Source organism: Macaca thibetana, chromosome 1 (assembly GCF_024542745.1).
Source record: "Macaca thibetana thibetana isolate TM-01 chromosome 1, ASM2454274v1, whole genome shotgun sequence".
Taxonomy (NCBI): domain Eukaryota; kingdom Metazoa; phylum Chordata; class Mammalia; order Primates; family Cercopithecidae; genus Macaca; species Macaca thibetana.
The window spans coordinates 130,617,709-130,643,748 of record NC_065578.1 but is presented as its reverse complement, the minus strand read 5'-3'; the positions used below and the strand labels follow the sequence as shown (position 1 = coordinate 130,643,748).

General features: G+C 52.2%; 1 protein-coding gene across 2 annotated transcripts in view; it reads right to left on the bottom strand.

Moving 5' to 3' along the window:
* Positions 1-26,040, bottom strand: part of KIRREL1 (kirre like nephrin family adhesion molecule 1) — a 109,021-nt gene that overhangs the window by 9,419 nt on the left and 73,562 nt on the right. Inside the window, exons 2-10 of one of the 2 annotated variants that reach the window (XM_050779537.1) lie at positions 14,616-14,765; positions 12,739-12,888; positions 6,463-6,620; positions 4,317-4,467; positions 3,218-3,323; positions 2,924-3,072; positions 2,083-2,210; positions 1,229-1,403; positions 1,039-1,139 (exon numbers count right to left, since the gene is read on the bottom strand). In XM_050779537.1, coding sequence (XP_050635494.1) covers positions 1,039-1,139; positions 1,229-1,403; positions 2,083-2,210; positions 2,924-3,072; positions 3,218-3,323; positions 4,317-4,467; positions 6,463-6,620; positions 12,739-12,888; positions 14,616-14,765 — 1,268 coding nt within the window. The remainder of the gene's footprint in view (positions 1-1,038; positions 1,140-1,228; positions 1,404-2,082; positions 2,211-2,923; positions 3,073-3,217; positions 3,324-4,316; positions 4,468-6,462; positions 6,621-12,738; positions 12,889-14,615; positions 14,766-26,040) is intronic. The other variant, XM_050779545.1, reaches the window with a different exon arrangement.

Here is a 26,040-nt window from a genome sequence, read left to right as displayed (position 1 = left end):
AACCAGGCTAGGGCCAGACAATGCTCAAGATTTCTTTCAGCTCTGATAGTCTGTGATTCTAACTAAGCGTAACTCAATCTTTAGGCATAACGTTAACCAACCCACACGACCTGCCTGACTGGCTCTGAGACTGATCCACAGACTTATAATAGGCAGAACCCACAACGGGGTATCCCTGGACCGTTCCGTCCCTGACCTCTCAGCTGGGCCATTCCCCTGCGTGGCCCCTTCCTCAGAGTGGAGCCTAAGGGGAGGGGAGCAGCCGAGAACTGGCTCCTTTCCAGGGATCAATCCTCCTAGATCTGCAAGGAAAGCCCCCCGGGAGCCCAGCCGCCTGCTGCCCGGGCAGCCGTGGTAATGAAGTGTCCCTGGGCAGCCCTGGAGTTAGCCAAATGGTCATTAAATGTGATGAGGGGTTTGACAGTTAATGGTCACGGAAGGAATTAATGGCTCATGGTGTGGGGGAGAGGAGAAAGGAGGGAGGAGAGTGGCAAGGCAAAGGGGCTGGTAGGAGGAAGGCAAGAGGAGGGAGAGAAGAGTGGGCCAGGCAGGCAGAAGAACTGATGGGATGGGAGGGAGAGGGCAGGAGCCAGAGGAGGAGGAGACAGGGAAGGGGAGGGAACAAGGAAAAGAGCAGGAGGTCAATGACAGGGCAGATGAGGGAGAAAAGAGGGGAAGTGTTAGCCCAGGGGAGAGAGCGGGGAACTAACATGAATTGAGTGCTGGCCTAGGCGTCTCATACCTGTTGCTGCCATGACTTCTCACAGCAACTCTATTAGGTAGGATTTACTGGCCCTGTTTTGTAGATGAATAAACTGAGGTTCAAAACATTAAGTGATCTGCTCAGGGACACATAACAAGTAAGGGAGGAGGTGGGATTTGAGCAGGTAAAGGGACAGAGGGACAGAAAGCAGAAGATTCGAAGATGGAAACGGGACAGGGAAGTTGAAGGAGCAAAACCAGCAGAGGTGAGAGGAGACTGGGCCTGGGCAAAGAAGCAGGGAGGGCTGGCTGTCCGCAGGCAGGCCCACCACTCACTATGCGGTCTGGGGGTGGTGTGCTCCCAATGAAACACTCCACCTTGCCACCGTCACCCCTCACAGCGTACTGCACCGCCTCACTGGAGATGATGGGGGGCCCTGCAAGCAAGAAGACACACATCAGAACCAGTTAAAAACTGCAGTGTCCGCCCACCCAGGCCCGGCTGCCTCTCAGGCCACTGACTCACCGTTCACATAGAGCGGCACCTCCCTCTCAGCCACTCCGATTCGAGGCACAATGGCCCGGCAGGTGTAGGTGCCAGCGTCTGCCTGAGTCACCGACTTCAGCAGCAGCTGGTTGCTGTTACTCAGGACCTGGGCAGAGAGAGCAGCCTCGGGTGGGGAGCCAGGAGGCCTGGGCCCCTAGGTCCATGAGGGCCCCACATCGGAGGCATTGGAAAGAAAGCAGGAAGGGCCACAAGTGAATTCCCAGAAAGGAAAAGGGATTCCCGAGTCCATTTTGGTCCATGCTGTGACTCTACACAGGTTGGCACGTAAATACCCCATCTCTGCAAGAGTGGGCAGGGATGGGGTGGAGGCCAGAGAGGGCAGGTGAAGGCTGCAATCATTTTAGGAGGATGCAGCCTCTTCTGATGATCTGTCGTGTTTTCATTGCCAAATGAAGTAGGACGTTTTACTCTGAGATTCCTCTTCCTGCAGTTCTGGCCCAAATGGTCTAATGGGCATCTCTGCAGAGCTATAGACTCCAGCCTTCTCTAGCGAATCGCCTCAGCTTCCCCACGCCCCTGTGCAGCATTATTTACCAGACCTTTGCCACTACAGCAGGCCCATCCCAGGCCCTCTCCCTTCCTCCCATCCCACCCTGCTTCCCATGCATAGCTGAGTTTGTCCCCCAAGTGCTTCTGAACTGGGCAGCTGTCCTGTGAGAAGAGGTGGGGATAACTGTAAGCACCTTCTCCTTCAAATCCCAAGACCCTAGAAATAGCCCAGGTTCAAAGATGATGCTGCAGCCCCCCATCTACTCCCATCTGTGGCCACACCCCTTCCTCCCAGCATTCAGAATAGGCAGTAAGAGTCTTACCATGTTTGAGTCCTTTTTGGTCCAGGTGAGAGTGAGGGGGGGATTCCCAACCCAGACACAGGTGAGGGTCACATCAGAGCCAATGTCTGTAGTTGTGGGTTTGGGGTCGACTACAATCCGGGGGGCGACTGTGAGGGAGAAAGAAGCCACTCGTTAGGGTCTCAAGCTCACGGGGTTAACTCCAATCAATCTTCTTCCTCCTGCCCTGCTACCTCCCCATTCATGGAGCCGTCCCCGACTCTGCCCCAGGCCCTCCAGGGCCCTGCTCTCTGTCCCCGTCCCTGCCCTCCCGCTCTCTGTCCCTGTCCCTGCCCTCCCGCTCTCTGTCCCCGTCCCTGCCCTCCCGCTCTCTGTCCCCGTCCCTGCCCTCCCGCTCTCTGTCCCCGTCCCTGCCCTCCCGCTCTCTGTCCCCGGTCCTGCCCTCCCGCTCTCTGTCCCCGGTCCTGCCCTCCCGCTCTCTGTCCCCGTCCCTGCCCTCCCGCTCTCTGTCCCCGGTCCTGCCCTCCCGCTCTCTGTCCCCGTCCCTGCCCTCCCGCTCTCTGTCCCCGTCCCTGCCCTCCCGCTCTCTGTCCCCGGTCCTGCCCTCCCGCTCTCTGTCCCCGTCCCTGCCCTCCCGCTCTCTGTCCCCGTCCCTGCCCTCCCGCTCTCTGTCCCCGTCCCTGCCCTCCCGCTCTCTGTCCCCGTCCCTGCCCTCCCGCTCTCTGTCCCTGGTCCTGCCCTCCCGCTCTCTGTCCCCGTCCCTGCCCTCCTGCTCTCTGTCCCCGTCCCTGCCCTCCCGCTCTCTGTCCCCGTCCCTGCCCGCCTGCTCTCTGTCCCCGTCCCTGCCCTCCCAGCTACTCACAGTGGACATTTACTAAAGTGCTGACATTGGTGCTCCCCACTTTGTTGTGAACCTCACAAGACACAGGCTCCGTGAAAAAGGAATAATCCACATTTGTCTCATAGCGACTCTCGTGGGCGTCTTCAATCAAGAAACCCCCTTTGGCCCACCTGGGGGAGGAGGCAACACAGAGGTGGGATCAGGCCTCAGACCCTCTCAACTACATCCATGATGCTTGGCCTCCCCAGTACAGCCTCCGATCCCAACCTCTTCTGTATCACTCACTGGAGTGCTCCCAGCCTCTGACCCCCTCACCTGTAGCCCAAGATCTCGGGGTTGGCTGTGGCCTGGCAGGTAAAGACAACACGCTCACCCTCCTGCACCGTCTGTGGCTCAACGGACAGGGTCACTGTAGGAGGGTCTGCAAAGTAGAGCACAGGGAGTCAGGGTCTTTTCTGTCCCTTGAGTTTCTTTTTCCCTCCCTAACACATACACTCAGACCCGACCACTCTCAGGGGGGATCTGGGAATTTGAGGTTGCAGTGTATCAGCTCCAATTAACACGCTGTCTTCCTCACCTTTTCCACATGGAGCCTCTAGGGGGCCTGCTAGGGTGACCACCAATGAAGGCACCAAAGGGACAAATAACGCAATGGACTAATGACCCACTGTGGCCGCCAGGCGTCAGTGTGAGCTTTCTTGGCTCACTAAAAGGCATGGGGTGTGGGCATCCCCAGTTGCTGCCCACACCCCCATGGCTCCCTGGGCAGAGACAATTTATTACACACCTACCAGGTAAGAATACTCCATGCTAGATGCTCTTCTGCTATATCTCATTTAATGCTCACAACCCCAGGAAGCAGGTCCAGGTCCACAGTCCCTTATTTGAAATCCTTAGGACTAGATGCATTTCAGAATTCAGAATTTTTCAAATTTAGAAAGGCAATGCTGTGCATAGAGCGTTTACTGTGTAAGATCCCCAGCAGCGTCTGGGCTACATCCCATAGTCACATATGAATACATATGCAGTGAAACTTAAGACTAAATTAAATAAAAGACTATGAAGAGCCTTGGTTGAGGCTTTGCCACCAAATCACTTTTAGTTTGAATAAGGGACTGTAGGCCAGTATTTTATCTTTTGCAATATACAGTATACAGAATTGGAAACGGAGGCCCAGAGAGTATAAATCATTGACTAATAACAGGCTGGTTTAGACCTGGGGAATGCCTGACTCCACAGCCAATGCTCTACCAGCCCTTAGTCCCCACAGTTCAATCCAGGGAATGAAAGATGTGACAAAGGCAAGTGTTTGTCCTGGGGACCGTAGGGGGACTCTTAGTTTGTGCTTCTCAAAAAGCTGCCTACATTCCCCTCCTACCCCACTGCTCCAGACTGCTCCCCCCAGCCCACTCACGGTGCACGTCCAGCTCAATGGAAGTCTCCTTGCCACTAGGGATGGCCTCGTTCATGCTTCGGCAGGTGAAGACACGCCCAATGTCCAGGTCTGTGGGGTTAATGAGCAGTTGGCTCACGGTGGTCTCCCTCTTCCCATCCTTCAGCAATTCCTGGAACATGACAAGGGTGGGAGATATGGTCAAGCTAAAAGCCCCCTCCACTTCTCTTAAGGCGACCTCACTCAGAGGTGGGCTTGAGCTGCAGGGATACTTTAAAGCTCAACCCCCTTCACTCCCACAACCTCTTCCCTGTGTGTGTGTGTGTGTGTCTGTGTGTGTGTGTTTAATCAATAGACTATTAATTATCTTTTAATTAAAATTATATATTTTTAGGGTCTTGCTATGTTGCCCAGGCTGGCCTCCAAAGCCTGGACTCAAGCAATCCTCCTGCCCGAGCCTTCTGAGTAGCAGCGACTACAGGAGTGTGTGCCACAATGCCCACATCACAGACTATCTTTTGGAGCAGTTTTAAGTTTACAGAAAAATTGAGCAAAAAGTACAGGGGGTTTCCATATATCCTCCTCCCTGACCTTACAGTTTCCCCCATTCCTAACACCTTGCATTAGAGTGATAAGTCTGTTACAACTGATGGACCAAAACTAACATATTATTATTAAGGCCACAGTTTACATTAGAGTTCACTCTTTGTGAGTCCAGCGCAAATCCCTTCTCTTCTGGAAAGCCTTCTGCAGCCAGCCCAGCCCTCAGAACTCTCTCCCAGCCTGAATGTATGCCCTTATAGTCAGTGTGTCCTGCTCACAGCTCTAGGCACATCCAGTCTTGCTTGTAGGCACCATGTGTGAGTATTTCAAGATTGGGTTTCTTCTGCTAAACTGTAAACTCCTTGAGGGCAGGGAAGGGACTCACAGGCTCGAAGTCTTACACTTGCTCAGTGACAGCCAGGGGTCCCTAAATATGGTCACAGGAACCCTTGAGCTGTTTTCTATACTGCAAACTGCCTGAGGGAAGTCATATTATTAATCAAAGTAAGGGCCCATGGTTTGACCACCATGCATGCAGCTTTGCTGGACAGGCACAGTTCAGGGCCAGTGCAGTAACATTGGCTCCCTCGTGCTGCTTCGAAGCTCCATTGTCTTTAATGAATATGAAAAATGGGGGTGGATGACAAATGGATATTAACAAACCAACTTGTTTCGTTGCCAAAATGTAGCCCTGATGAAGAAAAATAACAGTTTTTGGTTGTGAAAAGGTTAAGTACCACTGAGGCCGAATTATCATTTGTCAAATGAGAAACTAAGGCCAGAAAAAAGTGAAGTGAATTTTTCAAGGTCACACAGTGTGTTGAGGGCAGAACTGAAGCCAGAAGCCAGGTATCCTGGGATTACACACTGAGGAGCATGGGAACATCTCCCTCCCCACACTGAGAATTGCTCCTGCAGCACCAGCAAAGGGCTAGATACACATATGTTCACCCACAGCTGGCAGGGTAACCCCAAACAGGAAATCTGGATTTCAATTCCAGCTGTACTGTCCACTGTGCTATGTAATCCTGGGCAAGTCACTTGATATCTTTCATGGCTTCCTCGTCTATAAAATGTATACAAGGATCCCTGCTTCCCCAGCCCCTTTGTTGTGATGACTGGAATAATCTGACAAACAGATGCTGAAGGAAAGAGGTAGAAGTGATCAGTGGAGAGAAAGCACAGTCAGACCCAGGTACAAACCCCAGCTCTGTGCCAGCTGTGTGACCTTGGACAAGTCACTCAACCCCTCTGAGCACCAGTTTCCTCCTTTGTGAGTTGGAAATAATGCCTCCTTTATGGGACTCCTATGAAGATTAAGAGAGACTGTCCATAAAGTGCTTAGCGTGCACAGTGTCTGGCATTCAGTAGGTGTTTAACCCATGGCAACTTACTATTACTATTAATCTCTGCTCAGCTACTGAATGACACAGTAAACCTGGGAATTCATTTCTCTTCTCTGGGTTTCAGTTTTCCCAACTGTAGAATGAGAGGGCTGAACCAGATGACCTCTAAGCCCCTCTCACGTCTGTGTGCTCCTGAGTCTGTGGTCAAACCCCTGTGGGAAAGGAGAGGTGAGCTGGGCTAGGCCCAGGAGGAGCTGGGGGAGCTGGCCGGAGCTCACCGTGCTGGCCACAGCGCCCTCCTGCTGCGTCCCGTCCCGGAACCAGATGATGGTGGCAGCAGGCTTCGCATTGAAGGCCCGGCATGTGAGGTTGTGGGGGGTGCCTGCCTGCAGTAGAATCACGGGGCCTCCGTCAATCCTGGTGTCATCTGGGGGGACTGTGGGAGAAAGCAGAGCAAAGTCAGTGCAGGGTGTGGCTAACACTTTCCTGATGACCAAAACTCCTGCCTCTGGAAGCATCCTTCCACCTGCACGTGCGCCTCTAGGTAGGCAGTACCACCCTACCCCCACCTCCAACCACTGTCTCCGTTGCTTTTGTGGTGGCTTCACCTAGGTCCTCAGCTCACACATCTTTCCCAGTCCTTGTCTGTTTTTCTTTGCTGGCCTATAATATTTTCTGGTACTCCATGCCCCTATTGGTTTTGTTGTTGTTGTTGTTTGTTTGATTTTGAAATGGAGTCTCGCTCTGTCGCCCAGGCTGGAGTGTAGTGGTGCCATCTTGGCTCACTGCAACCTCCGCCTCCTGGGTTCAAATGATTCTCCTGCCCCAGCCTCCCAAGTGGCTGGGATTATAGGCGCCCACCACTGCTCCCGGCTAATTTTTGTATTTTTAGTAGAGAGTAGGGGTTTCACCATGTTGGCCAGACTGGTCTCGAACTCCTGACCTCTCAAGTGATCTGCCTGCCTCAGCCTCCCAAAGTGCTGGGATTACAGGTGTGAGCCACTGTGCCTGGCTCCATACCCGTACAGTTGCTCAGAGCTACACACTACAGATGGAAGCCTCAAACTTAGGGAAGGGCTGGGCTAGCTCAGGCTCTGAGTACAGCTCATACCCTTCAGAGTCCAGCTTGGAAATGTGGCTACCTCCATAGGACTTCTTGCATCCTCCCTCCTGTCTGCTCCTCTACCCTGGAGCAGCCAGATGGGCTGTCCTGTTACAGTAACCTCCATGTCACACTGCGAGCAGGTTATTTTTCCCTACAGCACAGCTAACTATGTGCCACTTCCCTGCTCAAGCACCTTCAATGGCTACAACTGCCTAGGGCATAAGTTCCAAACATTTCAGCCTCCTGTTCAGGGTCCTCAAGCCAAGACCTGCAATGCAGTGCTTTCCATATGGCATGCCCTTCTCCCACAGCTTCTTTTGAAGTGCTTCTCATCCTGTTCAAATCCCAGTTGATGCACAAGGCTTTCCATGAGTAGCCCACCCCCATCATGGTGGCCCCCACCAGTCACTCAGAGCTCTTAGCGCCATCTGCCTTGGATTTTGTTTACTTATAACAGTTATCTAACCCTGCCCCAACCAAAACTGTTATCCCCTGGGAAAACAGCAACCCTGTCTCACTAATGTTTATATGGTCACCAGTGCCTAGAATGTGACCAAAGTAGGCTCTTGCTAAATGTTTAAAGAATTGAATTGACCGATGTCTGATGCTAGCAAACAAGGGGGGCTCTCCCTGCCCTATCTCCCTAGGCTTCTAAGACAAACCACACTGTAAGTTCCCTGAGGGTAGCGTCTGCTGCTGATATACTATCAGCACTTCAATGTCCAGCCCAGTGCTTGGGTGATCACAGGTGCTCAGGGATATTTGCTGAATTAATGAATGGATGCTGATGAAATAAAGGCAGAAGGATTTTGATTATAATTTTTCTGGTCCACCCAGTGTTCATCAACCATAAATGAGAAAGGAACTCCTGGGCTCAAGCAATCCTCCCACCTCAGTTTCCCAAGTATCAGAAATTACAGGTACACACCATCATGCCTGGCTAATTTCTACTTTTTGTAGAGACGAGGTTTCACTATGTTGCCGAGGCTGGTCTGAAATTCCTGGGCTCAAGCAATTCTCCTACCTCAGCCTCCCAAAGTGCTGGGATTACAAGCATGAGCCAGCATGCCCCACCGATAAAAGATTTTGTTTGCTTCTTGTGAGAAAGACAAGAAAGACTCAGAGGAGGGTCCAGAGGGAACACTCGAGAGGAGACCCTGGGAGACCCATGGTGCCTGGTGGTGGGCAGGGCTGTTCTAGAATTTACACAATGAAGGTCTCTATGCTGGGGTTTCCAGTAGAAACTACTCGAAACCTGTCTTAGCATTCTGTTCAATTCATGTGTGCCTAGTGGTATAGTGGAAAAAGAATAAAACTTGGATTCAGACTGCCTGGTTTCAAATCCTGGTACCTTTGTTCACCTGCCCTGTGATCTCAGATGAGTTCCTAAAGTCCCTGAGTCTCAGTTTCTTCATCAGAGAAGAAACCAAGACATAACAATGCCTACTCACTAGAACCTCGTGAAGATCAGATGAGATACTGTACATAGACTACGGTGTGCAGGGCATGTGTGAGGTATGGAATGTATTAGCCTTACTGCCTGGATGAGAGTAGCAGTGGCTCCAACGCCTGCCTGGCTAATTATCCTCTGAGTCCCTGGCTCCTCCTCATTGTTCTGTGGTGTATCTGGTTCCAATGCCAGATGAGGACAGGTTTGAGGATGGGGATGGGGAGCAGCTTGAAAAGTAGAGAAAGTTGGAGAGAAACAAATAAAGAGTTGCTGCTCAGGGCCTCCTGGTCTGCTCAGGCCCCTCTAAGGTCACATGTTGCTGCCACACCCGGGAGGAAGATCCTGCATGGGCAGAGCCCCGAGGAGACGCCATGCCCAGGTGTGTGCCCAGGCGTGTGAAGCCCCTCCACTGGGAAGGCATCAGCTTCCTCTGCCCTGGTAATGCTCCCTGCCCCTTTGTTCACGCAAAGACTACCCATCTGCCACCTCTGCCAGCAGTCCACCTTTCTCTGGAATTTTCCAGACTCTTTGCCTATCCTCCATGAGCTCATCCCTGCCCCTCATATCTGGGGCAAACAACAGTAAAGCTGTTAAGGTGCCTGCTGAGCCAGCTGTTAGAGGGCATGCGTCCATGTGTGCATGTGTTTATAAGCAAGTTTTTATGGTTCGTGACTTAAATCTGTATATCAATATGCTCATGTGCCTCCCCACACTCATATGCCCCTGAGTCTGTGGTCAAAACAAGACCTCAGTTTCCTTGTTTATAAAACTTCAAAAATAACATGGACACCTACTCCCACGAGTTGTTATTGTGGAGGCAAAGGAAAATCAAGAAGGTGAAGCCAACCATAAATGGTGGTGGGATCGACAATAATTTCTACCATTCAGTGAACGCTCACCTTGTGTCAGCCAAAGTGCCTCCTGTGTGTGACTTCATTTAATCCTTACCACAAAGTATATTTCTTTACTCCTTTCATGGTAAATATCATTAACCCCAATTTACAGATAAGGAACAGAGGCTCGAAGAGGATAAACAAATGTGCTCAGAGACAGGAGAGTGAGTTAGAGGGCAGAGCTGGGATGTGGACCAGGCTTGCTGGACCCAGAAGCCACGCTCATCACCATGGTTTTGGAGGTCTGTATATCTATGTTATGTCTGCATCTGTGGGGAAGTAGGAGGCATCCATTCAAAGTCCTACCCTAAGGAAGAATGACAGAAGCCATTCTGTGAAGAAGGCTGTCCTGGGGAGCTGGGGGGTCACTGAGGGGGATGGCTGGGGAGGAGGGAAGTCTATGAGGCTGATGTCATGCAGAGAGGCTGGTACCAGGCACTGGGCACAGCCCTCTCCTCATTTCTGCCCTGCCTAGTCTCTGGGTCCCCCAGCTGCCGTGAGCAAAGGCTGTAGGTAAGCAGGTACGCAGGGATGCAGGAAGTGTCATGCCTTCTTATTGCCTCCGTGTGCTGCAGGTGGCAGGAGAGGAGAGAGTGAGGGGAGAAGAGCAGCTGGACTATCCGTCCCTGTCTCCCTTTCAGGTTAAAGTTACTCCTGGGGCCCCTCCCTGATCTCTCATCCATCCAAGTCTCCCAGGCAGGCCAGCAAGGACCCACCATGCCCTCGAAACAAGTCAGTCAGCTCCCCTGCTATGTAGCTCTCCCTCATTGGCCTGCAAGCCTTTAAACAAGGCACTCTTCCATCTAGGGTTCCCATTGATATTCTCCTTTTCCAGGTTCTTCCTGGATTGAACCAGGCCACTAAGTGCCATTATAAGACATTGTTACAGCAACACTTGGTAGCTTAGTTGGCCTTTCTTCATCTCTCTCTGTCTCTGTGATAAGGTAGGAGAGAGAAGAGTATCAAGGTCCACTCATTAGGATGGGAGTTCTCCAGGGCAGCAGTAGCACCTTCCAGGGCCTACGATAGAGGCAGTTACGGAGGAAAAAAGAAGGAAGAAGGTTTCCTAAAAGTCTCATGGTTCCTTGAAATGCTTGGTTGAGCATGGGGCTGACACACTTCAGTGAGGAATGAAAGATGATATCTTGGCATTCATGCTCACCCTCTAATTTTTGCTGTCTAACCTCATTCCTGCTCCTTGCTAATTCTTCCCATTTTAGTCCTAGGGAGGAAAAGCAAATCATCCCACAGCCTTGAATCCTGGTCCTTCAGGGCCTTTACATCCAATGAAATTGGCTGTTGGGTCCCTCCAGTCCTCACTTATTCTGACACCTCACATTCACCCAGACCTTCACAGCTTACAAGTCCCCATGCAGCAAAGCAGCAGTTACTAAGAAAAGGCTGGTGTCATTATGCCATGTTACTGATGAGAACACTCATGCCCAGAGGTTGTCACCTCTTTAGGATCATGATGCCAAAATGGCCAAGGTGCCCAGGTCTCCTAACCACCAGCAGTCTAAGACTCTCTCTTCCCACTATGCTCTGAGGACTTCTCATGTTCTCACCTCCCTCCTTGCAAAAACAAACAAACAAAAACAAAACAAAACAAACAAAAAACAAAAAACAAAAAAACAACAGGCTGGGCGCAGTGGCTCACGCCTGTAATCCCAGAACTTTGGGAGGCCAAGATGAATGGATCACCTGGATGAATGGATTTCGAGACCAGCCTGGCCAACATGGTGAAACACGGTCTCTACTAAAAAATACAAAAATTAGCCAGGCATGGTGGCAGGCACTTGTAATCTCAGCCACTCAGGAGGCTTAGGCACAAGAATAGCTTGAACCCGGGAGGTGGAGATTGCAGTGAGCCGAGATCACACCACTGCACTCCAGCCTGGGCGACAGAGACTCTGTCTCAAAAAAACCAACCAACCAACCAACCAACCAACCAACCAACCAACCAACCAACAGAAAACCTTCCTTGTGCCCGAGCTCCCTCATCTCAGCTCCTCTTTCCTTTCTCCCATCCATCTTGGGGGCTCCCCACAAATTCAGTGATTTCAAGTTACAGGGAAGGAAAGGAAGAGAGGCAAAACATATCAAATGGAGGCAGAAAAAAAGGGACAGAGTCAATGTAAATAGGGAAGAAAGAGAGTCACAGACGGACAGAGTCCAAGCCCAAGACAGAAAGCACAACAGAGGCAGAGGCCCAGTGAGACAACAGGGCTGGAGAGAACAGGAAGACTGGCGGATTCAGAGGTATTGCAAGAGTGAGGCTGGAGGCTGAGTGGGCAGCGGGGGAAGGGGTGTGCTGGAGCTGGCCTCATTCCGGTTCTGTGGCACTGCTGCAGGAGAGAGTCCCCTCATTATGCAAATGGCCTCGGGGGTTACCATAGAGGGACATCTGCTTGGTCCCCCAGTGGGTGGCTGGCGCAGGACTTCCAAGAGCTGCAGGGCTTCCAAGAGCCAGCAGCCATCCAGAGACAGCAGGACCCCAGCCCTGCCACCCCCCACCCCAGTTCTCAGCCTCAAGGCCCATTCCTTCCAGTCCTAATCCCCTGTTCCTGGAGGAGGCCTCCAGGTGAATCTGAGAGGAAGGGTGAGCGCTGAGGGAGGAAAGGAGGCAGCTGAAGGGAAGAAGGGCTGTGTGAGGCTGGGGTGAGGTGGAGGAGGGGCGCAAGGGCCCTTTGGGGTCTCCAAGGCAGCTGAGAGGAAAGTAGAAGGCAGTCGCCTCATCACCAACAAGCCTGCCAGCCAGGACAGCTGGGAGAGGAGGGCCCGGGTCTCCATCACTCCATACTTCCCTGTTCCTGGTCTCCACAGCCTTGTTTCTAAAAGGCAGAAGGCCCTGTCCCTGAGTGGCCGAGGCACCGGCTGGAGCAGAGAGGATGCTGGGCCTCACACAGTCCACGCCCCGCCAGCACCCCACATCTCCCGCATGCCTGGTTTACTTTCTTCAACCTGGACTTGAGCATTAGGGCAGGGATGAGGCCAGTAACAGAGAGGGAGAAGCTGGGAAATTAAAGAGGGAATTGGAGACTGGGAGAGACTGCCAGCATACGGAGAGACGGGGCCTTGAAGTACTGAAGGGCATTGGGGTCCTTACTGAGCACGGTGAGTTTGGCCCGCCGGGAGCGCAGGGCGGCCTCTGTGGCCTGGCACTCGTAAGAGGCGTCGTCAGAGAGCTCAGCATCTGTGATTTCCAGGTTGTACTGCCCAGCGTCTGCGGAGCCCACGACCCGGTACCGTGGCCAGGCTGCAGAAACAGAAAGAATGAGGCCCAACCTTGAAACAAGGACACATCCTCAGCCATCCCACACCAGTATTCCTCCCTCTGCCCTCTTCTGGGACACCACTGGCAGGTGAGAAGGTGAGGCACCAGACACAGACACCTGATGCCACGACACCCCACGGCGAGGCTGGGAGCCATATAGCCGGAGGAGCGGACAGGAGGGCAGCTGAAGCAGGGAGACCAGCAGGAGCAGATGAAATCTCCAAGGCTGTTTGCAGACAAATGCCTCTCATAATAATAGGAGAGAAAAAGGCACACAGCAGGGAGCAAAGGAGAGGGGGAGAGAGGGAGAGCAAGTGTGTGGGCGCCAGGAAATATAGGGCATCGCAGCACAGACATGAGCTCACTGGAGCACCTCTGCGGGACTCATAAGGCAGAGGGAAGCCCAAGGCAGACCCAGGGAGGAAGGATGAGGCAGGGGCCCGCCGGCTCCCTGGAGAAGCCCGTAAACGAAAGAGTGCTGGTTTCCTGCAGAAGCAGTGGCTGAGGCAGTGGGCCTTGCCCTCCTTCCTCCAGGCTCCCTCACCGGCTTCTTGCTTCCCAGCCCACCCCTCACGTTCCCACCATCAGCTCCTTCCCATGATCTCCCTCTGTCCAGAGGCTATCGATTCTTCTCACTCCATATCTATTGATCTCACTCTCTCTCCCAGTTTCTTTCTCTTTCTATCATCGATAGATCTACCAGACCCATCTCTTTTCCTTATATGGATTGCTCTACACAGACAAATTTCCCCTACCTCTACTAACACACGGAACTCACAGCAAATAATCTCAACTCCCTCAACAATAATAAGAATAAAAATACACAGCCCATCCCCCACACCCATACTTACTTCATTACAGTTCTTTAAAGCTAAAACGTGTTTTTATAAATCTCTTCTCTCATTTGGCTCAAAACTCACAAATGCACTTCTAAGGCAGACAGGCCTGCAACCACTATGCCTGTTTCACACATCAGTAAATGAAGGTCCAGAGAGGTGAAGTGGCTTTCCTAAGGTCACCCAGCTGGCAGGTGGTGGAGGCAGGACTAGAACCCAGGTGTCCACTCTGCCAGGCAGCCTTTCCAAGGGTCTCTTTACTTGCTTTAGAATATAGGAGGTTGGTTTTATTGTGTTTGACTGACTCATTATGTTTGCTTCAGCACCAGCTACATAGCCAGTTCTTAATAAAGGCTTGTTGAATGAATAAATAAATGAATGCTCAGGCTGATATTAAAATGAGTTTTTGGCCTCTGAGCAGACATCGCCTGGGCAGCAGGGAGGAGAGAGGCTGGAGCGGAGCCAGGCTGGCATGAGACACTTGCGGGACACAGAAGTTGCCCGTGCCCTCTCCTACCCTTGCTGCAGACTCTGGGGTCTCCCAGCACCTCCTGCTAGATGACTGTCTGCCTGCAGCGCCCCTCACGAGATCTGTGTCTGGTTGAAGCTATCTTATATAAAGGTCTCCTGGTTTCCCTTGACCTCTCAGGTTTGTACTGCCTTCCTCAAGTCAGTCCTCGGTGGCAGGAAAGGCAGAGCTGCAGGGTGGGAAAGCTATAGAGATGGAGCTCAGTAGCAGAGACAGAGGGGAGGCTGTGGCACAGAGAAGGGTGGTGAGGGAACTAAGGGATGGTGAGTCCAGGAGTCTATGCTGAAAGTGGGGAATGGCGGAGAAGATGGGATAGTTTGGACGTTGGGTAGCCAGCCACTCACCTTTGAGGCCCTGTCCCATGCCCAGGGCCAGTCCGTCCTTGGTCCATTGCACAATTCCAGAGTAGTTGAGCAGCACACAGGGGAGCACGGCCCGCTGTCCGGCCACCACCGTCTGGTCAGCCGGCTCCTGGCTGAAGCGGGTCTGGGTCCCTGCAAAGCCAAAGCTGGCACTGGGTAAGATGAGTAAGGAGAGGGGCTCCTCTAAGAGGTCCCGCTCCCCATGCAGGAGGAGGGAGGGAGAGAGCCTCCAGTTGGGGATGGGGACTCTCTGGTCCCTGCCCCCCTTCAGCCTCAACTCCTTTGTTCTAAGATGCCACGTCCTCATCCTTTATTCTTTCCTCCCTTTAAGGCCCATGGGAATGGAGTTCAGGAGCTAAAGTGCTCAGCAATCACACAGAAAACGGTGCACTGTTATATAAAGGCCTTAGAAATAGGCCTAGTCCAACCCTCTCCTTTTACAGAGAAGGACCCTGAGTTTCAGGGAGGAGAGCAACTTACTCAAGGGCAAGTTAATGACAGAGCTGGGATTAGAACCTGAGCCCCTGCATCCAGGTCCTGGCCATTCCTCTACTACCCACTGCACCAGCCCACCCCCACATTAATGACTCCTGTTTAGACATGTGTCATGTGAGCTGATGGGAGTCATTGTGAACCAACACACACATGCAACTATGCCAGGTCCAATTCCTCCATGAAAACATCAGGGTAGATACTACGGAGCCGGCATGTCCACACGTGCGTATGGAAGCTTCCTGGGTGGAAAGTGTATCCAAAACAAAGTAGCTCTGAACCCACTTCTCGGCACATGTGCCCTGCTCCGTGTGTTCATCCTTTGCTTCCAAGTGCAGGGGGCCCTGAGTGTGTACACATGAACACACCTGCACACACCCCACCTCCCTCACCGTGGGAGCTGAGCAGCCACGTGACTTTGTTCCACTCTCCCTCCGGCTGTGGGAGCTACACATGGCTGCCCGGCTGGCAGCTCGGCCGGGAGCATTTGATTAGAGAACTGCAGAGTAATTGCCTTTAATTGTGGAGCCTAAATGGAGCAGGGAATTGCATTGCGGGTTTTTTCTCCCCACCACTCCCACCCGCCGGTTCCAACCAGCACCGGTCGGCCCCAGTGGTGGGGCAGGCCTAGGCTCCTTGCAGAGCTATGTGAGCTATGGGGCTCAGCTTCCTTTGCCAGGTTGTGGGGAAAAAAGAAGGGGGACAAGAGAGTGACTGGAGGACAGCAAAGGAGAGTTCTGGGACTTCCTTGCCATGCTCCCAACCTGTCACACCAGGTAACTGAAATCAGCTCTCCCCAAAAGTCACAGCCTCCTCCTTCTTCTTTCCCTCCACAGCTCATGAACCTGCACAGAGGCCACAATCCCCAAATCTGACCTTTTCCTAACACAGCTTTCTAAAATTTCTCTGACCCATCATCCCTCCTGTGTGTAAGCAAACTTAACTCACCCCTCCCCACTCCAAGATCTCCCTCTAAGCCCCCACAGAAGTGGGATCCTAGTCTCGTCTCCTCCCTTCCTTTTTCTTCACCAGTCCCATTTCTCCTTTTCTTCCCAAACATGCTCTACATGTCCCTCTTCCAGGAAGCCCTTCTAGCCCCATTCCTTGGCCTCTTGGGCAAATGTAACCGGTCGCATCACTCAGCCCTGCTGTCATCACTATGTACAGGGTTTCCTGTCTCAAACGATCAAGGGTTATGCCCAGCATTTTGTTTGTCACAGGATAGAGGGCAGCTGGTAAGTGAGGGCATTTGCCCTATCTGTTCCAGCAGAATGGGAACATATCCTCTAAGGCAGAGGGCCAAGCTCTCTTCTCCATCTGAATCTCCCTGAACATCCTACATCCATCACCATTGGTTGTTGCACACAAAGGGGTCTGAAAAAGAGGTGGCCGGGGCCTAGAGTGGACTGATAACCAGAATGTGATCTAGCATGAGACAGACCCTTTACTCTTGATTAAGTGTGCAAATTTATCTCTTTGGGTCTGCAGGGGTCAGGATGTTAGAAACAGGGTCTCCCATACTCCATGAGTGGCTCCTCAAGTCTGCTGACCTGATCTCTCATTCATGTCTTCTAAAGGATAATCCCTTTCGAGAGATCAGGGTGGCAGGTGCTGAGATCCTGGGGGAGGGGTGGGTCAGGTGAGCAGCCAACATTATTAATTCAAGCATTGCCCTCATTATTATTCAAATTTATTCATATCCTTGCGCATTTCTCTAGTGCAGCTACATGCTGCAAACTCTCCACACTCACGTTTCTCCTTCCCATGCCCCCTGGAGCCCAAGTCAAGGGCTTAAGAGTGGGGTTGCTGGTGAGCCCTGGCTCAGAGGTGGAATTTATATGCATAGCTTTCCTGCATGGAGCCTGGACACCCTGGTCTCTCGCTGAAGTCTCTCAAGGACAGTGAGCAGCTGGCTCCTTGTCCACTTGGAATGAAGAGGAAGCTGACCCTGCGGCAAGATGGAGATGAGAAGCACTTGAAGTAAGAATCAGGAGACTGGGGTCTTGTGGAGGTGAGGAGTGGTATGACCTTGGGCGTGTCAATTCCTCATCTGGGCCCCCATTTGCTCACCTGCACAATGACAAGCCTGGACTGAGGAGTGCCAAATCCCTCTGTGCCCAAATACTAAGAGTATAGGTTTAGGAGACAGACTATGGTTTACATATTGCCTGTGTGGCTTCCTCACCCAGTGACCTTGGCCAAGTTACTTGCTAAGCTTCATTTTCCTCCCTGGTAAACTGGGGAATGTTAATGTCTATTTCTGGATTGCCGTCAAAGTCAAATGAGATGAGGTGTATATTATGCTCGGCACAGTCCCTTGCCTATATGCACTAAATGGCAGCTATGATCATTATTTCTCCTGAGCAGTTAGACAGTTAGAGGGACAACTCGAAACCGGAACAGGAACATGACAAAGAAGTTGGTATCTGACTTTCTGGGAGTTTTGAAGTTTTCTCTTGGTTTAGGTCTGACTGAAGCAATTCAGTCCAGACACAGGGGGATGGAAGTAATAGCCCTGCAGAGAGTCCAGAAAGAGGGGGAAGTAAAGACATCTCGGGAATTTAATTCGATGGAAAGGTGGCCCTAGATCCTGAGCCTACTAAAGCCACAGGCAATGTCTTCTGGTCCCAACACAGCCCCTGAAGCCAACACAGAATCCCAAATAGAGTTCAGATGCCCCTGGGTTATGCCGACCTGGCTTATGATTACGGGAATGCCCCAAGTGTGCCCTCACCAAGTGCTGTTCTCTCTGATCTGTACACATTAGGCCTTTGTCACCTCTTCAAGCCCTTGTGCAGGCCTTTCCCTGGGGAGGACATTGCTCCCCTGCTCCCTTGGGATTGAAACAGTCACCACGGGCCGGGCGCGGTGGCTCAAGCCTGTAATCCCAGCACTTTGGGAGGCCGAGACGGGCGGATCACAAGGTCAGGAGATCGAGACCATCCTGGCTAACACGGTGAAACCCCGTTTCTACTAAAAAATACAAAAACCTAGCCGGGCGAGGTGGCGGGCGTCTGTAGTCCCAGCTACTCGGGAGGCTGAGGCAGGAGAATGGCGTGAACCCGGGAGGCGGAGCTTGCAGTGAGCTGAGATCCGGCCACTGCACTCCAGTCTGGGCGACAAAGCGAGACTCTGTCTCAACAAAAAAAAAAAAAAAAAAAAAAAAAAAAAAACAGTCACCTCCTCTGGGAAGTCTCCCGTGACTTTCGTGTAGACCCTCAAGGCCTTCCTACTCACGTCTCACTTCTGCTGTAGTAGGGCCCATACTGCACTGGTCTCCCCATTCCTGCTGGGCCCCAGGGGCGTCTCCAGGGGTCTGGACCATGTCACTCATAGTCAAGCCCATCACCAGGTGCAGGGCCTGCTGTCTGGTGCACTACAGGTGTTCCAAATATGTCTGTTGACTGAGGGAGTGAGAGTGAGCAAATCCGAGTCCACGGTCCTGCCTGTGAAACCACCATCCAGAAAAGGAGGCAGAGCATGCCCCTGACCCCAGGGGAGGCGCACAGACTTCCACAGAGGCAGAGACAGGCCCGGCTAGTGAAGGGGACAGAACCCTCCTCCCAGCAAGAGGAGGAACAATGCTGGGTGGAACTTGCAGTCGGTCCTGGGAAACTCCCTGAAAAACAGAACATGGAGCAGAGAAGGGAAGGGCAAGGGAAACAGGCTCTGGACGGTCCTGACATGTGGTGGTGGCGAGGGGGGTGTGGGAGAGCAGAGGAAGCCTAGAAAGTGAGCAGTGAGGTGCAGGCCTCAGACAGGGCATGGCTGCTCAGTTAGCAGGAAGGGGAGAGGGGACCCAGTAGCATTACAGTGTAAAAGGGGGATGAGGTGTTGGTTTGCCCTTGAGTGTCAAGAAGCCACCAAGAAGCCAAGACAAATGGCCTAGCAAGTGGCCTAGGCACACATCCGTGTGCACACCTGCCTCTCAGGTCCTGGTTGCCTGGCCGTCCATCATCCATGCCACAGAGCAGAGCCTGCCCTGGACTGGGGGTGACATTTCAATCCCGTTCCTATGCCTGCGCCCCCTTCCAGGAAATAAAACCGGTGCCAAACAGAAACACAAGGAAACTGCTCTATGTGGGGTGGGGAGGTGGCCTCGGGGGGCCAGGTGGGAAGGGAACCAGGAAGGTCCTGACCACCGACATAAAGTGAAAACAGACCATTGCTGGGTCAAATCCTGGCACCTCCAGCCTGGGGCCAGCCAGTGAGATTCCGCGCGTATGTTTTAAGTGTATTCCCACCTGCTTTGATCTTGCTCCCTCCCTGCCTTCAGACACCATCACAGCTGTGGTGAGCTCTTAAGCAGTCATTGTGAAGACAGCCAGAGAAAAACTGAGCAGCACACTGGTGTGCCAGGGCACGCACACTCACACATACTCACACGCACCCACACGTACCCAGAAGGCTGACAGAGGCGCAGACAACGCTAAGAAACAGAGACAAAGACAGACACCCACACAGAGGCAGAGGGAGAGCGAGGAGGGAAAGGAGACTAGAGTGAGAAGGGAAGAGGCGAGCTCACTGGGAAAGAGCCCAGGGTGGAAAAGACGCAGGCCGGCAGAAATCCAGAGAAAAAAGCACTAGGAGGAGCCAGTGAGACAAACACACCCATGGAGTAATAGAGACCCAAGGCAAAGCAAGGGGGAAGGAAGACAGAGAGATGGAGACCAGGAGAAAGACAGAGGTGGGAGGGGAGATGGGGGCCCTAGCAGCACCCCATCTCCTGCCCCAGGGTTGGACACTCCATTTTTCTCACCAGGATAGGAAATTACAAGGAGGCCCAGCCAGGCTTTGCAGGCAGGTGGATAGCCTGATTAGGTGGAGATCAGAGCCTTGAGGGGTGAGAGGAGCACAGAGGGACACTGGGGAGAAATTAGGAGAGCAATAGGGAATTTGGCGTGGCAGCTCTGTGCTTCTTCCCCAGACGAGGAGAGGTGAGAGAAGAGAAAACCCCAGTCGTCCACCAGCTTCCTCTCTGCCTCTCTCTCAGACATCTGTCGTTTCAGGTTAGCCCACAACCCTCACCACCCGCACCCTATAGGGCAAAGCTCCTCTAGCCTCAGACTGGGAATCATTCCCTCTCTATTCTCCTACTGCATTGTCGGGACCTCTGGTTATAACATTTTATCACAGCCTGCCTTGGATTAAAAGTTACCCATATGTGTGTGTTTCTGTCTCCCCCACACTCCTGGGAGCCCCTGGATAACAGAGATGCTTTGACTTGCCTTCCTTGACTCTTCAACCCCAGCAATGTTCCTTAATAATAAACACTCCCAATTATAAGATGCCAACTGTGTGCCAGGCACTGAGGCAGATGCCTTGTAGTCATTGTTTCTGAGTAGTAATCCACTATTATTATCTCCATTTTATAGAAAAGGGAAATAAGGCTCAGGGTGCTTAAGGTGCAGCTGTTAAGTGGCAGAGATGGGATGTGAACTCAGGTATTTTCTGTTACAGGGATATCCAGGATGTCTCTCCTGAATGGACGAGATTCCTGACCTCTACCCGGAAGAGAACTATCAGTGACCCCAAGTTCTGCCCATCTACCACTTCTGCTTCCTGCCCTACAGCTTGGACTCCCATCTTAACCCTGTTTACCTCCTGGGAGGCTGCACTCTTCAGGTCTGGGCTGGCCAGCACTCTGTAGCCACGCAGGACTTGCCCCACATGCTGCCAACAATATAGAAGGCTTGGTCTAGATGTTCCTATACAAAGGGAAGAGCGGTAGCCAAGGCTGGAATGACTGTCAACAGCATCCAGAGAGATTTTGGTGATTCATAAAGCACCAACCTTCAGGCCACCAGTGGCTACCAGCAGAAGTAGCCCCTGCTTATAAAGGGCCAATGACTGTTCTGTGCAGCTCACTGATCCACTGCCACTTTTATACACAAAAACCCAACGAGGTAGGCACAATTACTATCCTTAATAAAAAAAGCTAAGGCTCAGGGACATTAAGAAACTTCCATCTAGTCACACAGCTAGTAAGTATCGGACAGAGAACACAGCGAGCAGCCAGACCACTGGCTTCCTTGGAATGCCATCTCAGCAGCCTGGCTACTGCTGTCTTCTCTTGGAACCTCCCAGGTCAGATTCAGGTCACTGTGCAAAACCAGTCCCCAGGGGCCTCTCCACCACCCCTTAATACTGTCCCCTCACCTGGAGCACTCTGCCTCTTAACACTGATCTTCCCGGGGCAACTATCCCTGTTCTCCAGCTCCCTGCTCCATCCTCATCACAGCACTGGGGGCCAGAGCCAGGCCAGTCTCTGTGTGTGAACACACTTCCTGCTTCTGTAAAGACCTGGGAGGACAATGAGGTCGATCCCATTTTTGATGAAGAACTAGGAATTGACCTCTAAATCTATCCTAGAGAGGCTGGAAATGCTTAGATTCACTCACATACACACACACACACACACACGCACACATACACACCATACACTTCTTATAGGGACACATGTACCATAACACACAAGCACACGCATTTACCAGCAAGCACATGCGCAAACACACCCCTCCCACATTCAAGTACTTGTCTCTGCACCCATGGATGCCCGTCTGCTTCCGTGTCTCTGCACACGTGCCCTGATGGTCATGTTCCCAGAGCCTGGGCTGCCAGGCCAGCCCGGAACCAGAGAGGGAATGGGGCCAAGCACATGAGATGCCAGGGGACCAGGCGGCAGAAGAGGGGGGTGGTGGAGGACAGGCCCTGTCTCCCCGGATTTATCAAACGAGCAGTAATGAACCCCCTGGGCCAGAGCAGTCCCCACGCTCTCCACTCCAGATCGTGCTGCTGGTTCAAAGGGAAGCCTTTGATTCGCACCGACAGCTTTCAGATGGAACTAAATCTCTCCACACTCCACTCTCCCTCCCTCTCTGCTCTCACATCTTGGCTCTCTCCACCCCCACAGGACTCTTTTCCCCCCTACCCCAGTCATTCCCTTCTCACTCTATGAAAAATACAACAGCCAGAGAGGTCCCCTCACATTGAGTTCCCTCATAAAAAAGAGGATTTCAATTCTCTAGACTGGGCCGCCGAAAGGGGAAGGAGAGAAGAAAGGAGAGATTGGCACTTCTGATAGAGGAGGAGAGAAGGCAAGAAGGAGAGAGGAAGGGAGGGGAGTGCTGGGCTGGGGCTGGGCAGGGTGAGGACGCCCAGAGAAAGAAACTTGGCAAGGGTCACGGAGGCAGGAGAGGCTCCCCACAGTAAAGCTCTGTGCCTGCCCAGCTACTGCACATGAGGGGTCTGGGTCTGTTGATTTTGCCTTATACACAGCCCAGCCTGGAATCCTAAAATGTCAAATTTTGATGTGATGACTTTAGAGACTCTTAACCACCTCCTTTGACAGATGAGGCATCAGAGGTCAGAAAACTCCATTGCCTTGCTCTCAATGGATAATCTCAGAGGAATGACTATGCGTAGATGTCAGGTGATATGGGCATCAGACGAAGACAGGGAAATGACAAACGGCATTCCCCAAAGACAAGTTTCCAAACATTTAAGGACTATTATCACCTCCTCTCTCTGCCACCAAAGCGCTCTGGCTTCATTTCACAGTTTGCAGTGAAAAAGACACTGAACAGTAGGAGCCTCAAATGCCCAGACTGGATCCACCTTTACTGTCTTCCCACTGCTGGTCCTTTCTCATCCCAGGAAGCCGAAGCCATGGGCAGAAGAATCAATCTCTCCTCCCTCACCCAAAGCAGCTTGGCCACCGCCTCCCTGATGTCCATCTCTAAGGCTGGGGGTATGGTAGGGACAGCTATAGGGGAATCTTTCCAGGGACCAGATGGGATTTTACAAGTGGCCATGGTCTGGCCTGGTTTCCTTGCATCTGAGCAGACCACAGAGGCCAGCTGCAGCGGCTGGCTGGAGGGGCTGGCGGGTGCTCATAGTGACAGGGCAAGAAAGTTTACTGTTCTGGGCCCATGGAGTAGTCACCCCAAGAGGCAGGAACAGAGCCCTGAAAAATGCAAGAGGGATCAGCTCAGCACAGCCCTGCCAGGAAGGGACAAAAGTACTCTAAGCCAGAAGTTAGGAGATGTGGGCTTGTCTGGTCCTGGCTCTGCCACCAACTTGCTGTTTGACTTGGAGAGGTCATTTCACTTATCTGAGTCTCAGACTCCTTAGCCTGTAAAAGGGAGGAGAAGATTCACTTGACCCCCAAGAATCTTCCCATCTCTAATGTCCTCAGATCGCACCCTGGCCTCCTGCTGTCCTGGGGCCTCGGTCAAACCTTGAGGACACTTAAGGACTCAGCACCAACTGCTGGGAGGAACTAGTGTACCTGGGCCCATCTTGGCATTCCCTGGGGCGTTTCCTCCCTCATCCTACAGGGATGTGGAGGGAGGTCTGTAGGTTTGTGTCACTAAGACAGAGACTGAGGACCCAGATGAGGTATCCAGCATAGGAAAAGAGAGGCCGTCCTTTCTCTTCTCATTAGAAGCTCCCATCAGATTTTCTCACATCCCTTCCAACAGGCTCATGGTGGTGCATAGAGGATAGAGGTCAGGCAGGCTGGGGTCCCTGAAGCGACCTGCGAGCCCACACCCACTCACAGGACTTTGAGCTCTACATGGAAAAGGCTGGCAGTGGTGGCTGGAAACACTCCCACCTGCCCTATTTGAACCTCCAGCTCAAGGCACCTGGGCCAGACCTAGTAGGGCGGCTCTATGCAAATGTGTCCTGGCAGGGGCTCCTGAGAATGTTTTAGGGGATGGACAATGGCATGGGGAGCCTAAATGTGTTGGCTATAGCAGATACGACTGACAGGTGGGAGTAGAAAGGGGGTGGCAGGGCTGGTGGATGGTTCTGCGAAAACCTGAATTTCAATCTGGCTTTAGTGGGCAAGGAAATGGAGGTGGGGGAGACAGGAGGCAGGTGGCAGGCAGGGACTTAGTTCAGATAGGAGGCTAAGAGGAAGAAGAGCAAAAGACAGAGCGGGAAGGAGGCAAGAGTGCAGAAACTAGGCCAGGGCCAGGGAAGGCTGCAAGAGACGGAGAAAGGCATCAGAAGCTGGGGTGGGAAAGCAGAAAGAGAAGGGGAGCCTCCCCATCCAGGCCCTGCACCTGCCTCCCCGACCTACAGGAGCACATGGAGGCAGGGTCCAAGACTTGGATTTCCAGCAATCCCCAGGGTCCACACAGTGGGAGGGAAGGAACCCAAGACACAGGACATTGAAGGAGATGCCTCAATGTGCAAAGGCAGACTGGGAAGAGAAAAAGGATGAGAAGAAAGAGTCATAGGCAGAAATAGAGAGCAAAGGAAATAAAAGAGAAAGCTAGTTGTGGGAAAAGTAAGCAAGAGGCTGTTAAAGATGGTTTTAAGGTCAGGTAAGGAAGAAAGGTGCTAAGAGGACACTACGGTATGAAAGAAACAGAGGACAGGACAGAGAGACAAGCAAGGGGAAGAGAAGAGAACTGAATTAGAATGATGACTGGAGGTGGATGGGAAAGGCCTTGATGGTCACCACTCCAACATTCTTTATTTTGAAGGAGCTGAGGGTCAGTGAGGGAGGGAGGTATGTGGGGTGGGCATGTCTCCAAATTCCTGGTGGCTTTGGCACTAGCCTCACAATGACAGAGGGCTCCTCTCTAGAGGCAGGGCACACCCCAAAGCCTACTCTTCCTGCCCTGATGGTGAGGCAAGAAGAGGCTCTTCCTGGAAACCCTCCTTCACTGAAAAGAAAAAAAAAAGGTGATGAGAGAGGAGTTAGAGAAGAGAAGGTTGGGAAATTTGATTAAAAATGAGAAGTGAGAATCAAGAGAAAAAGTAAGGAGACCATCTGGGAGAGGAAAATGAGAATGAAGGTAAGAAGGACAGAAGAGCAAGAGAGAAGAAACTGGAGAAGGCTGAGGGGAAAGAGTGCGGGTGGCAGAGGCAGTGGGGTCCCACAGGCAGAAATCCGGGTTGCGATTCCCACCCTCTGGCCCCATCTGAAGGTCTTCAGCTTCCAGGTCAAAGAAAAGGAGGAAAGTCCTTGGGAAATGGAAGGGAGCTTTGAAAGGATTAGCCAAGGAGGGAGAGAAGAGAATGAGGTGGGCAATATATGAGGTAGCACAGAAGGCAACAGAGGACAGGGCCTTTGTGTCTCCCCACAAACCAAGACTGGCTCACAGCTCACCTCCCTCGCACAGGCGTCCTCAAAGGGCTCTCTAACCTCACCCTCTTAGAAGAGAGGTCAATCAGTTACTCCTTCATCTCCTGCCACCTTGCCTTCTCCTGGGCGGGCACAAAATTTTTCCTGGGGTCTAACCCCATTCCCTTCTTTTATGTAAAATCCATCCCCTCTGGGCATGACACCTCCCTACAGGCTCCATAATTAAGGAAAGTGTAAGTTCTGCTCTGAAAACCTCCCACTGCTTGCTTCAACATTCTCAGTTACCACTGCTACCAACAGAGCTTCTAAGCACAATCTGAGAAGAGTCAGAATGGTGCCTGGGTCCCCGCAACAGACTGGAAGCCCAGGAAGAAATGCAGGCTGGTCCCAGACCCTCTCTAGAGGTCTTCTGGCACTTTTAGGAACAGTCTCCTGAATAAACAGCCTTGACTCAGAAATCCACAAAGGGTTGGGCAACAGTAAGGAGGGCATTCTCTCCTTGACCCTGAAACCAAAAGAACTGGAAGTAAATCCAGATCTTCTGATACCAGGCAAGCGCTCTGAAGGACATCTCTCTGTTTCTAATTTTAACAAGCTTTATTACATTTCTATGCCCCCTCACCTCCCACCCCCCAACTCTTGTCCCTCTTTCTCGCCTCAAAATTAAAAAAAAAAAAAAAAAGACCAGCAGGTTTAGGTATTAGACATTATTCTCCTTCCAGAGGCTAGAACCCATTGCCACAGATGACTTGTAGATTTCTCTAGCATTTCCAGATGGACCATCTGAGTCTACGAGCCAGGTAAGCAACTAAT